The 13,987-nt window shown below is 56.2% G+C and overlaps 1 protein-coding gene across 2 annotated transcripts in view; it reads right to left on the bottom strand.

Annotated features, from left to right (window-relative positions):
- Positions 1 to 13,987, bottom strand: part of LOC142063926 (tyrosine-protein phosphatase non-receptor type substrate 1-like) — a 29,918-nt gene that overhangs the window by 5,417 nt on the left and 10,514 nt on the right. Inside the window, exons 1-2 of one of the 2 annotated variants that reach the window (XM_075108340.1) lie at positions 6,523 to 6,754; positions 6,196 to 6,289 (exon numbers count right to left, since the gene is read on the bottom strand). The exons of the other annotated variant lie outside the window; for it this stretch is intronic. Coding sequence (XP_074964441.1) covers positions 6,196 to 6,277 — 82 coding nt within the window. The 5' untranslated portion in view covers positions 6,278 to 6,289; positions 6,523 to 6,754. Of the gene's footprint in view, positions 1 to 6,195; positions 6,290 to 6,522; positions 6,755 to 13,987 lie in introns of those variants that run through there. 2 annotated transcript variants of the gene reach the window in all.

The raw sequence follows: 13,987 nt of genomic DNA, 5'->3' as shown, positions 1-13,987 counted from the left end.
CTGCAGATGCAATACAGTATTTTCTGCATTGAGTCTCTCCTACGTCTGCATTGAATCCAAGCCCCGATTCATTCCAGCAGAGCACAGCCATTAGCCAAAGCTGCTGCCAGTCAGGCAGACACCATTCCTGCTTGTCACCGACAGAGGAGAGCAGTCCCCTTCAAAGCATCTCAGAAAAGAGGCTCCCTAATCCAGCTGAAGGTGTTGCACCTTGCCACACAAACAGAAAGATGCCACCCCAAGTGTCCCCTCACCTATGCACGCATGGGTGCCTAAACACCTTTCCTCATGCAAGGTCAGTCAGAATCTCCCAAAGTCTTCAGGAAAATCACAGGGGCTCCGCTCTCCTTGCGGGCAGGCAATAACAAAATCCACCTTAGACAGATCTGCAGCCAGAGCCAGGAGGTTCTGAGCTCGCTGTTGTGCAGGCATGAGGCACCAGGAACCAGCTGGCTCAGCCCCATGGAAACCTGCGATGCTACCACTCCCTAAAAACAGCTACAGCAGCAGAGACAGCCACCCCGTAGCCTACACGGCTCCTCAGGGGGTTAATTTTGGCAACACTTGCCATGCTAAATTAGTTATTGCGACTGACTTGAATAAGATTTCAGTACAGGTCATTGTTTAAAGCAATGCGGGAGAACCACTTAAATCCACCTGCTGATAACAGGGGCCAGGTACTGCTGAGTGCTGCAATCCCAGAGCTGGCAAGCGGCACACAGAACCGGTGTCATGGTCATGCAGAGACCACAGTGTTTGAGCAGGTAACTTGTGCTGCAGCTGAGTGGCGTTGGGAGCACAGGGACCAGCCTTGCTGGATGGAGGGCTGCAGCTGCACCCAACATCATTTGCATCAGAAAAACCCAGGGCAGCAAGAACACTGCCCTTGGTACCCATGCAGCCTCCCCCAGGATGGGAAAAAAATACCTTGGCTGGACACTCCTGGGAGGACCTGCTGTAGGATGAGCTTCTCTGGCCCCTCCAGGCCACACCTGGCTCCCACAGAGCCTGGGGAAGATTTCTGGCAGCTGTTAATCCCTTCTGACTTCCAGCAGTATTCGATGTACCCATAGATGCTCTCACTGCCTGTGCAATTACTCAGTCTCGATCAGAGTTACCAGGAGCACAGTTTCTCCAGATTCCTCAAGTTAAAGGCTTCTTACCAGGGCATTCGTCTGCTGCATCCCCAGCACAGGCTGATGCTCAGGGCTGAAAACTTCAGCCCCTGCTGTTTCCCTTCAAAGCCACATCAAGGCTAACACAGCAGCAGCACTCACAGAGACAAGTTTGTCCCAGAAGACAAGCACAGAAGGACAGAATTCTGGTTTGTGTCATGTTCAAGTGGGTCATTCAGGCTGAGCCTCGGTCTTCTGCCTGAGCAGCAGCAGACTGGGCTCCTGCAAGATGAGCCCGTGTTTCTCAGGCAACAGCCGAATCCAGGGGAGCAGCCCCAGAGCAGAGCCCCTGCCCTCAGTGGGGGCTGATGCACCCCCTGTGCAGAGCACAGTGGTGGCGCAGGACAGGCACAGCCAGCTCCGCTGCTGCAGCATCTCCTGAGCTTCTTCACTGCCAGCTTCCCCCAGACCTTTCGCAAGAGGTGGTTGAGAAATGTGTAGAGGAAGTTTGAAAGCACAGAAGCACCATCCGCCTCTTGCCAAGCCCCCACATGACACAGGCAGGGGACCAGGCTTCTCTGGGCACAGGGACCAGCACCCCTAACCACCCACCACACAGACCCCCCCAGGCCCCTTTGCACGCCCAGGGTGGCCATGCTGCCAATCGCTTGCTCCACTAAGGCGGTCAGACAGAGCCCTCTCCCCATCGCAGGGGCTCTGCACCCCATGATGAACATCTGGCTTACTGCTCCCCTCTGCAATCCTGCATAAAAGAGACTTTTGCAGGGTGGTGACCCCCTACATCCCCTCGAGGGTCCCCCACTCCAAGGAGAGCTGCCCTGCTCAGAGGGGCCAGTGCCAACCCACACACCCGAGCCCAGCCCAGCCTGCAGCAAGCCCAGGGTTTTCTCTTCATCCTCCCTCTCTCCATCTGTCCATCTCCCCAGAAGCCACACACCATGCCAGAGGGGAGAGCGCCTGGGAAAGGATTTCGGGTCCCGGAGCTGACACCAACACCGGACCGTGGTCAGGGTGAGTGGCACAAGCATTGCTCAACCCTGAAGCGCATCTCTTGGTTGCACTGATGAGGTCTCAGAGCAACATCTGCAAAAGCACCAGGCAGTTAAACTGAGCATGGCTGGGTTGTAGCTCACCGCAGCCTCGGCACAAGGCTCCTGCTTTCCTAGGCTCACAGGGATATACCTTTGCAGGCAGCAGGGCTGCCTGAGAGCCCACACTTACAGCAGAGCTGCAGGTAGTCTGTGTGCATCTCACACCGCTGAGCCCACGTCACCTCCTTGCCAGGTAGCAGCACATGAGCACCCTGCCTGCTCCCTGCACCGAGGGGTTTGCAGGCACGGTGTGCACTGCTGTCCAGTGACAGGCTGCTGGAGGTGCTGCTACAGCAGGGCCGCCACAGTGCAGGGGTTTTCTGGCAGTGCTGCTGCTCCCACAGCAGCCCCAAGAGCAGCCAGGGAACAAAGGGCTTTGTGCTGCTGACAGTGCTGCCTGCCAGGAGGCTTTACTGGCAGCTCTTAGTCTCTCAGGTCATTGCAGAAAACACTGCGCGGCTCTAGGTAGTCTCTCGGATAGGACTCATGTTGCTTTCGGGTATTTTTCCATGTGTTCTGTTGTAAGCCACCATGCTACTTTAAAGACTTTCACACACAGCTCTGCTCAGCCAAGTGCTCTTCAGATCACCCCATTCAGGGTTTGCAGGAGATCTATCATATATGAGCTTGAACCATGATATGGCTACGTTAAGCCCACGCCACCTTAACTAGACCTGCTCACACCTCTCAGCCGAGGAGCACGAGTTCCCTTCAGACTGCCCAACTTCTCCACCTGCCTCATCTGCACCCAATGCCCCCACGTCAGGACCAGCCTGAACATCCACGTGCTCCAAAACACCTTCAAATTCGAGCAGTGGCATGCAGAGCTATGCCCCAGCCCCCCATGGGAAAACACAAAGGGGAAGTTGATAGAAAACCCCAGAATACGCAAGTTAGAAAATGCAAAGTTTCCAATGAATCTCCTTTCCTCCTTTCCCCTTGAACACAGTTTCTCCTTGCACCCAGCAGAATGTCTCTCCTCCTTCCCCTTTCTGGGTGCTTGCCCTGAAGAGCAGCAGGGCCAGAAGCCCAGCTGAGCCCCCTCCCAGCAGCTATTTCACAGCAGCGTGTGTGAGCCCTGTATGCTCACAACATGCTTGCACCTCAGGGGCAGGATGCAGGGGGTCTTCGTGCTGCAAACGCACAGGGGGCACAGCAATTTCTCACCACAAGCACCAGTTCACCACAAACCTGCTTCCCATCTGCACATTCAGTGCCATCCGATGACGCTATTCTCCTAGACTTCAATTTCAAACAGCCTAGAGTCAGAGGGCAATCCTTTCACCACCTAGATCAAGGGAAGTTTAGGTTCTCTGACCCTGTAATCTGCTCTATCCTACACTCCAGAATTAGCAGAGGGTTTTAGAGCCCTGAAAATCACCACCTGACAGTTCCCAGGTAGGTGGGAGCACCCTTGCAATGTGGACCCAGAGCACTTCCAGCGTGGAAAAGAGGCACAAGCACAGGTGTCATGCTGTGCCTGGTCTGGCAGAGCCTCTCTCCCTTTATTCAGTTTAATTTGAGAGCAAAATAATCCCTGGATCTCCTGATGCAGTGCAAGTTTTCCATCTTGGTGACACATTTTTTTTCTATATTCCACCTTTTGAAGTATCTGATACCAAACAGGTTGCAAGAGGCCAGGGTTTAATTCAGGAGAGGCTGCTTGGATGCTTCCTGATAAAAATAGATTTTTTTTTTTCCCCCCCCTTCTGAAGGAGCTGGGTAAGGAGCTCTGGGATGGCAAGGGAAGGGCTGCATGCTCCAGAAGCAACATGCAGCTGGTCACTGGCATTCAGAGCCCCCCAGTCACTTGCTGAAGGAACAGGCCCACGGGCAAGAGAAGCCTCAGAATAATCCTTCTGGAATTTCACCTGCAGTGGGGCTGCCCACAGGGGAAACTAACAGGTGCTGCCTATAAAAGGGCCTGGAATCTGCTGTTTGGAGGGAAGACAAGAAGGGAGGTAGCTATTGAGCTCTATGCAGATCCCAGAGCGGCTTGGGGACAGTTATAGTAAAGGCTATATTTTACATGCGTGACATCAGAGGAAGCCTCGGATCACACGCAGCCATCATTTGTGAGCTTCCCTCCTACAGCATTAGCAGAAATTTAGCTTGAAAGCCAGAGCCCCACAACGCAACATATTTCCTCTTTAGAGGAGGCTCCACGAAGCGCAGCTGAAACCCTCCATCAAGAAACGCCTGCACAAAAGGGTACTGCATGGCACAGATTTTGCAATGGGGCTTTGCAATCTGGCTTCCCAGCATCCTGCTCCTCTTTGCCCTATAGGAAGATCTCCTGCAGGGCCTTCCCTTTTCCCCTTTGCTTCTACAGAAGTGCTGTCAGAGCAGCCACCCTCCAGCAGCAGGAGAGTTCAGGCTTAGTTTGAGCCATGGCCCAAGAGGGTTCACCGCAGGGGAAAAAAAAAAAAAAAAAACAACAAAAAAATCTGCGTGCTTGCATGTGAAATCAGGGATGCAAGCCACCTTGCAACCCAGGGCTTTCTGCCCCAGGATGGTTCTTTTCCTATGGCTGGCTTAGAAAAATGGGGTTCTTACGCCAAGGCCATGTTTAATTAAACTCAGAAGCTTTGCTCAAGCCATTCTTTCATTGCAGGAAATAACAGTTCGCTGAGAAGCTGCACTCGTCGCCAAAGCCTTCTTGGCTTTCAGCAGACCCGAGTTTTCAGCTTGGGGCCAACACTTCTCAGTTGTGATCAGGCAACTCAAAGCAAGAAGTGTTGTGCTGAAAGCATTTGCTTTCTGCTCAAGTTTGCACTCAACTTTCTGCCCAAGTAAAGCTTAGATGGTAAATATTTCCGATGGGCCTGGGAGAACATGGTTTTTCCCCACATGGGACAGTGTTTCACCTGCATGGGAACTGGGCTGGGCTATTTGTAGTGGCATCTGGCTTGCAGGTATGAAATTTGGACAGAGCAGGCAAAAAGCTCAGCAGCAAGATGCTCTTGAACGTGTACTACTATTGCCCCAGGAGGTTTGCACAAAAAGCCCCGTCCCTCCCCGGAGGCGCAGACAGCGCTGGGCAGGAGGGAAAGCAATTCCTTAGCAATATCACCAGAGATGAACAGCACTGACATGAAACATCCTAGAAAGAAAACATCCTTGAAAGCAGCAGCCACCACAGGTCTTCGTTCCTGGTGGGTCGAGGAACTTCCCACTGCTAGCGAGAGAAGGGAAACAAGCCAGGGAGCAGTGCAGTCTGATCATCCCTTCTCATGCTGCATCCCCAAGCTTTTATAAGGGACTGTCGGAGCCACAAGCCCCAGGGAGGGCTGGGGCACCCAGGGGGCCAGCAGCCAGAGCCCAAGGTGACCCAGGGCCAGTGCTTGCAGCAGGGCTGGGTGGCACAAGGTACCTGGGAAGACTGTGCAATCCCACCACTTTGGTGCTCAACAGTTGTGTAGAGCAGCAACAACTGCATGCTGTCAGGGGTAAAGCAGAAGGTAGCAAGAAAAACAAGTTCCCAGCAGAGGAGCCAGGCTGCCCTCACCAGAGCCTCCCCTTGTCCGCTCTACCATCCTCCCCATCTCCAGGCAGCCTCCGAGTGGGAATTTCAGCTGCTTGCAGAGATTTGCCTCTCACATAGCTGGCAGGGGGAGCAAATAGGTGGGAACAACATGCCTCTTCATGTCCCTGCATAATTCCCTCGTCTTGCTGGAAATGGGAATGTCTGCCTTGAAGTTTGGTTCTAGAGGAGCAGCCGAGTGAGGGCCCTGCGGGAGCTCCCCTGCTCCCCTCTGTCATCGCCGCGCTCTAGGTCATCTCATAGAAAGGTCAAACCAAACGTGCGCAGGGAGACAGCATCATGTCGCGTACAGGAGGTGTGCGGCAGAGGGGAGACAAGGATGGAGGGGAAACGCGGGGGGGGGGGGGGGGGGAAGGCAAAACACAAGAGAACAGCGGGATGGCAGAAGCAGGAGAGCCGGTCGCAGGTCGGAGCCATGGCTTACCTGGCCAGCCGTGCAGGGAGAGCAGCACCAGGCAGGTCAGCGGCCAGGCGGCACGGCCGGGGCTGCGGGGAAGCGGCTCCATCGTCGGCTCTGTCTGGGAAGCAGAGATAGAGTGGCTTCAGAGCGCGGCTCTGGCTTTGGGCTTTGCTTTTGCCCCTTTTTTTTTTTTTACTTAAAAAAAAAAAAAGCAGAATTGCAGCTGGAGAAGGAGAAGGAAATCGCTCTTCTCAGCCCCAAAATGAGGAAGGAGGGCTGGGCTCCCGCCTACCCCCGGCCGCGGGCGGAGAGCGAAGAGGCGCGGCCCCGCCGCCGCCCGCGGGCACTGACCTGGCCGGGCCCCGGGCTCGGGCTCCGCCGCCGGGCGCTGCCGGGGCCCCGGGCGGGCGCATGCCCCGGTACCGAGCCGCGCCGCGCCTGCCTCCCCGCCGCCGCGCCGCCTCCGTTGCCTTGGCACCGGGGCGGGATGGGGCCGGCCCCGGCTCGGAGAGCTCCCCCGCCCCGAGCAGCCCCGGTTTAAGGCCGCTTCCCTGGCGGCGGGGGCAAAGGCAGCACCGCCTGGCCCGGAGCAAACTTGCTTTTGTAAGGTCACCTCGGTGCGCCCAGTGTGCTGCTGCCTTAAGGTGGGCTGAGGAAGACCCCCGGGGCCGGTCCCGGGACCCCTGGGCAGGGCTGTGAGTTGCTCCGGGGGTCGAAAGGGTGCCCGGCTCCCTGGGGCGAGCAGGAAGGACCCACGGCAGGCAGGGCGCCGGGCCGGGTTGGAGGAAGCAGCTGGCGTAGAGGAAAGATGGTTCAGTGGCCCCAGTGCTGCACAGAGGGTGTCTGGGGTCTCCCCACTTGCTACAGGCTTCCTGCACCAGGACCAGAACGGCCAACCACTTTGGCATGGCCGCAGCACGCAGACCAGCACCCCTGCACTGGAATTGGGTGGGGAAAACTCAAGAGTGCCAGGGGAGGGCACGCAGCCTTGGGGCTCCTGAACATGCTGGGCATTTTGTGATTTCCAGGGGACTGTGCAGGGCCAGCAGCTGAGCTGTGACAGCCCGTGGCAGAGGCACAAGCAGTATTTTGCTGGTGCCATGCGGACAGGCCAGCTCAGCCCATGGGGGTCAGACAGAACAAGGAAGGGACTCTGGTGCAGCACAGATAGTTGGAGGGTAGATGGGGAGGGAGAAGAGATACCTGCACCCCTCTCTGCAGGGGGTCCTAGAGACGCGCCCACGATGTCCCTGCAGCAGGACAGGCTTAGCAGGAACCCACGGCAGGGGAAGGTGAGAGCCTGAGGATGAGGCAGCTGCAATGGGAGATGGGGCTGAGGGAGAGTGCAGAGGAGGAGGGCATCTGGATGGGAGCATCCATGGGATGAGCGCCCCTGCACAGCCCTGCTTCTCCATGACACAAAGTCCCTCCCAGGGGAGGCACAAGGACACATACTCCACTGTCTGTGGGTCCTGAAACCACCCTGCTTTCCCCTCCACCAGCCCAGGGATGGGGTATACACGCTGCTGAGTAGGGGCTTCCAGCCCCAGCACACCCAGGTAGCACCCCCCCACACCACAGCATCCCAGCAGCAGAGATCACACCCAATTGCTCTCCCATGCCAGGCTAGGCCCCGAGGGCAGCATTGGGTGCCGCACTGGGGCACTGGCTGCGGCTCCCTCCACCCTCCCCAGGCAGCTGCTGGGTCTGTTGGCTTTATTTAGAGCTTCGCACAAACAAACAGCAAAGATATCTGAAGTGACTTGGCACCATCAATCCGTGCACAGCATCAGCCTGCGCACGTTCCCATCCCCGCCAGCCTCCCCCTCGGTCCCAGCTACGCCCATGTGTTTTATCCAGCCTTAATTTAGCTCACTTTGCTGCTGGGAGCCAGGACCGGCCTCCCCAGGCATCTGCACTGCACCTCCCTCTGGGACCCCCCCCAGGCAGCTGGAGGCTGCACTCAAGTACTGCAGCCAGCACTGTTCCTACTGTAAAATAATTTGTGGCCAGCACTGCTCCTGAGGAGCCCAGTGAAGCCATTGTTTTTGTTTCCCCTTCACACAGCTGGCAAGTGCATGAGCAAGCAGCAGGGACCCAGAGGAGTCACTGGGTTTGGCCTTTGGCCTTTTGCACATGCAGCGTGGAGTGGAAATAAATAATCGCTTTGCACAGGGATGGGACATGGTAATAGCAGTGGTTTGTGAAACCTTGCAGCCACACTGCCATGGGCAGTACATCTCACCCAGCCTAAGTCTGGGAGCAAGGACCCAGCAAGGGGGAAAAGCTGTGGTGGGACACGCTGCAGTCATTTGCAACCTCTCTCCTAGTTATTTTTAAATGGAAGCACTGTTCCCGGAGGCCTGGCTGACTTCAGCCTGTCTGGGCTGTCCTCCTGCTCAGCATTGAAGGTTCAACCTGTTTCGAGGCAATTACAAAGCGGAGACAGCCCATATGCAAGCAGCCACCACAGAGTGCTGGGGAAGGAAAGTTAGAGCTTAAAAAAGCTCTGCAAGAGAAGGTACCACAGCAGAGCAGATGGTGCAGTGTGAGCTGCCCGGGAAGAGCTGCTATTGCTCCCCATTAGGAAGCATATGGGCAGGCTCAGCTGCCTCCCCTTCTGCCCACAGCCTTTCCACTCAGCATTGCAGCAGCCCACCCAGACATGGGGGGTTTGGAGGTTCCACCCCGCCAGCGTAGCCCCTGCCCTGCAGGCTGGCAATGAACCTGGGAGAGAAGAACACTCCACTCCTTCAAATGCTGGAGACAGAGCAAGAGCACAGCATTTTGGGAGGCCAACGCCATCATTAGCATCCTTCTGCACCAAACACCCACAGTGAGCAGGAGGCTGCTGCGCCATTTGGCAGGGCAGGCAGTGCTGCCAGACTCTGTGTGCTGCCAGCGGGCAGCCAGGCTGCACTCGCTCTCGCAGCATCTTCATGCTTCAGCTCAAAACCACGGCTCCCCCAGGGATGATTTCGGAGCCCGGGTCTCCCCAGCCCCAGGAGCCATGCAGCAGCCAGTGTAGGGGACCAGGACAGGAATTCAGGAGAGCTTTTCAAGAATAGATTGATTTTCACAGGTTTGACAGAGAGGAACTTGCATCACACTACCAGCACCCTTTTGGGGAAGGCACATGCTCCGGCCCGCCTGGGCCAGGATTGCTCACCCACCCCTGCAAGTTTGGGTGCTGGAGGGAGGCTGGGCCAGGCATGGCTCTGGTCCCCTTCCTGGGGAAAAAGCCTCCAGCCAGAGTTGTCACTGCTCCCAGCAGAGAGCAGGAGACCAATTCGCTTTTGCATTTCCCCATTTTTCAGCTGGGCAGCTCTGCACAGGCAGCAGGACCAGCTGTGCAAGTGGCTTCCTCCCCAGGAGGAGGTGGGGATCCTGCCCTGCACAGGGACCCCTGTCCAGGGCAGCAGCACCCCAACTCTGGGAGGGGCCCAAAAAGACCCTCCTGTCTGAGCCTGGCAGCATCCAACAGGGGCAACTACAGTTTCACCAGGACAATCCCAGCAGAAATTCTTGCAGCACTGGTTTTGCCCAGACTCCTCTTTCATCCCCTGATTAGCAGCCTGTCTGATCCCCTCCCAGCACTGATAGCCCACAGGGACAAGTGGTGTCTCACTCCGCTGGAAGAGGATTCACAGGTGATGGAGATGGGAGAGGTTTCAGTTCCTGCCCTGCAGCACCAAACTTGTGCCTGGTAATGAGCCACATTTCACTAACGTGGGAGGTGACTGTAGGTCTTTCCCTGCCCAGGACTTTCCCCCTCAGGATCCCTGCTCCCCAGCCCCAGACCAGCATAATACAGCACAGTGGGAAGGTTAGTTATAGCCTGACCGACCAGCCAGGTTGCACCAGGACACAGCGGCTGTCTCAGAGGACTTTTGGGCTCATTGTAACCTCAAAACCCAAGCCATCAGGGAAATCTTAGAGATAAATGTAGAAAAAACACCCATACTCTGGACATTAGCCTAGAAAGCACCCTAAAACCAGCATCCAGCAGTGCTGTTTTGGGGCTGCAGGTAAAGAACTGTGCCCAAGCACCAGCAAGCAGCCAGCACCTGTGGGATCCCTCCACAATAAACCTAAATAATGCATTGCACACCACCACTAAGGCACTCAGGGTTCCACAGACTCACTGCCCTGGGGAAGCCCAGAGCCACCCAGATATATCCTGGCCCAGGCCCAGCCCCAAACAGAACCCAGCCCAGTCTCAGCACTCCAAGAGGCACCCCTTTCATAGCTTGCCACAACAAAACAAGGTGTGCGACCACATCAGAGAGCTGAGCACAGCCCCAGTGCACACAAGCTAGCACAACCTCCCAGCAGCTAGAGAGCAACACATGCACAGGGCTGTACACATTCACCCCATCTGTCCTCTAGCTCCAAAGCCAAATTTCAAGACCCCTCCAGCCTATGAGCCAGGTGAACACATCCTTCATCCCTCTCACCTCTGCCACCACCCATCAGGCCTCAGAATTAGCACCCTCACAGAGCTTTTAGCTGTGAGAAAAAACACACAAATGTCTTCTAAAGTAGGTAGTAGCACCAATTACACTGCTGATATTTAGGGCTTCCAGCACAACAAATGGAGCTTCAGCTTCATTAGGTACCATGCCAATTTAATCCAAGACATCCAGTACAGAAAGAGCTTAAATTAGTTTATCTAATGTTAACTTATAACAAGCAATATGTTAACATGAGGATGGAAAGAAGTGGCCTGCAGCTTGTTTGCAAGAAGCAGCACACAGGGGTGACTGAGCTAGACCATGACCTGGGGAAGGGGTGAAGGTGGCAGGTTCCCACAATAGGAGCACTCCAGCCATGTAAACACTGATTTAAGAAATTGGGGTGTGTATCATACCTGCCTGCTCACCACATGGTCCTGCTACAGTACCCACCACCATAAACACCTTACAGCTAAAGACAGGGATACCCAGCCACCCCCTTATGTGGGAGAGAGGCCCTGGGGGGTGGCGGGGGCGGGGAGGGGGAGGGGTGTGGGTGTGGGTAATGAGCCACAGGTGCTTTGTTAAGGCTGCAATGGCCAGAAGAATGGTAGGGGTGGGTTGTGGAGGTTGCTGTGTGAGCAGCCTGTGCATGGGCTTTGCCCCTTATCTTTTGTGGGGGCTCACGGGAACTGTCTGTAATTGCTTTGGTCAAGCTTTTATTGTGTGATTTAGGGATGAGCTGAGATATCTCAGGTCCTTGCCTGAGCTCTCAAGCCCCCGTGGTGCAGTTGGTGCTGGGGGTGAGCGGGGAAGAGGTGCTCACTGGTGTGGGGGTTTTCTGCGGAGGCCACCTCTGCACACGCACGCACTGGCTGGATGATAACTGCAGCCTCGAGGAGCTGGGTTCCTAATCAGAGCCTGCTTAATTTTAGTGGCACTTGAGCACTCTGCTGGGATCAGCTGGTCCCCTCTAAGCCCATAAAACTACTTTCAGGGAGGACGAGGGAGGGATGCCGGCACTGCTTGCCCCGTCCTGGCCTTTGCTGGGGTGGAGTGATGCTCTGAGCGACTTCATGGAATTTGTGCACCATCGCTCTGGGCGTTGGCAGCAGAAGCAGCAAAGCCCAGCCAACATTAGACCATTCACCACCATCCACCGAACATAAAGAGAAGCATGTGGGCTGCAGCACAGACCATATCTGCACCGTGGCTTGCCCATCCCTGGGCCATGCAACGCTTGTGGGCTGCTCCCACGCAGCAGCAGCACCCTGCGGGTAACTCAGCCAGGCTTCCTTAACGCAGCCCCACACGCTTCTGACTGGGGAATTCCTCCCAGCTGTGTCAGAGCAGGAAAGGTGGTTTATATCCTGTGCCTGGCCTGGAAGCAGCCAGCTGACCTGGAGGCAATGGACAGACGGACAGGGGGTTTAGGGTGAAACTGCTGATACACTGAGAAAACCTGGCTGTGGGGGGTGGCTCGGAAGAACAGGCCCTGGCAGGGCTGGCGCTTGCTGCCCGGTTAGCTGCCATAAGCACTTGGAGAGCTGTGATGACCTTTCTTAGCAGGCAGGATCCTGCCCTTTGCTCTGGAGGAGGATTTGTTCACTGGCTGTGGGTGCAGCAGGTGATCAAAGCCCAAGCAGTCCCATGCTGCAGCCTCCTGGGTCCACAGCACAGGGATGGGGACTGGGGCATGAGGCAGCTCCCACCCAGAGCAGCTCACTGGGAGGCGCGGGGTGGCTGCAATTCTGTACCCCTTGTGCCAGTGGTTGCAAAGCTCAGGGGCTGTGGGGATATCCACACTGACTGAGGGGCACAGCCAGGGCTCACCCCAGCTCTTGTGGGCTCCAGAGCTGCAGGCAGCCCTGGTGCCATGGTAGCACCTGAGCAGGGCCTGCCCTGGGGCCCTTCCTCACCCCAGGCTGGGCATGGAAGGGATGCTCAGCCCCAGAATCAGCAGTGCAGTGGAGGAGAAAGTGGCAGGGAGGGGAGGGCAGGCAGGGTGCTCCAGCTGTGCAGGGGACATTTCAGAGCTAGGTGTTAATCATTGATGGACTCCTGGGAGCTGTTTGAGCTGAAGCCTCCATCCCCGCTCTGGAGGGGGATGCTCTGCCCCACGCTGACCTGTGGGGTTGTGGCAGTGCCAGTACCCATATCCCCACAACACACATGCAACTCCCCCAGCCCCCGGCCAAATTTATGTGCTGGGGGCTAATGGGAGGCCTTGTCACGCTGATGCCAAACATATTTACTTTGCCCTCTGGAGCCCCTGCAGCTGTGGCTCTCCCCAACGGACCAGGTCCCTGCCAGAGCTGCTGGCAGTTCCCCACATTGGATGCAGTGCATCTTCCTCCAGCTGCCCCCCGGTCTTAACCTGGGGGCTGCCAGTGCCATGCCCATGTCTGGGGCCAGCCAGGGACAGTGCAGGACAGTCTGGAGGGTGAGAGCTTCCAGGGTGCTGCAAGTGGGAAGACGGGGTGCAGGCTGTGGGGATGTGTGTGGAAACAGCGGGTGCCTTTGAGCCTATATCCCCATGGAGCAATTTTAGAGAAGACCTTGTTTCCCCTTGGTGGTACCACTAGGACCATGGTGGGATGAGGAGCCTGGCCGAGGAAGGAGTGATATCATCTCAGTTTTCTTCTGCTTTTATTTTTCTGCATTCTCTCAAAGTTCTTTGTTGATTGCAAATTGTTATCATGAAAGCACATCCAATGCTGCAATAGCAGATAATGCTCAGCGCACTCCCAGGCACGGCTGCTGTAACTCATTGCAGGCTGTGCTGCCTGATAAAGTCCCGGAGCAGCTGCAGATGAAAATAAAAATGCTAACGCGGGGGGATTTATCATGTTAAGCTATCTCAGCCCATCACTTCCTGCTCATCAAAGCTCTCACTGGAGGCACCAGGACAGTTGTGGGACTTTGAAGCCCAGGCTTGGCGGGTGGATTTGTGCTGTTGGACCTTGGCGCCAGGTGCTCACACCTCTGGAGCTGGGGAGATGCCCCAGTGGAGAGCTGAGTCGGGGCACATGGGCTGCAGGAGACCCTGTATAACCCCACATCACCCTTTACAGAGCATTATTAATGAGGGTGCCAAGAGGAAACGGTGTGGCTGGCAGCAAGGGCTTTTACTGAGGTTTTTTGTGAAAGTGCTGATCTAACACATTGCAGTGGAAATGGCAATTGCATGGTGACTGGGATTCAGGGGGGATGTACCCCCCCAAAATGGCCAGATCCAGCCCTGGAGTGGGGTTGCTGCTGTCTTGACCATCCTCCAGCACTTCCAGTGCTGTCCCCAGCCCTGACACCGGGTGGTCCTTGCGGTAGCTATCCCTGCACTGTCCCCACAGCAGCCTTGCAGC

Source organism: Phalacrocorax aristotelis, chromosome 13 (genome assembly GCF_949628215.1).
Source record: "Phalacrocorax aristotelis chromosome 13, bGulAri2.1, whole genome shotgun sequence".
Lineage (NCBI taxonomy): Eukaryota > Metazoa > Chordata > Aves > Suliformes > Phalacrocoracidae > Phalacrocorax > Phalacrocorax aristotelis.
The sequence above is the reverse complement of the archived record's forward strand: the minus strand, read 5'-3'. Positions and strand labels throughout refer to the sequence as shown.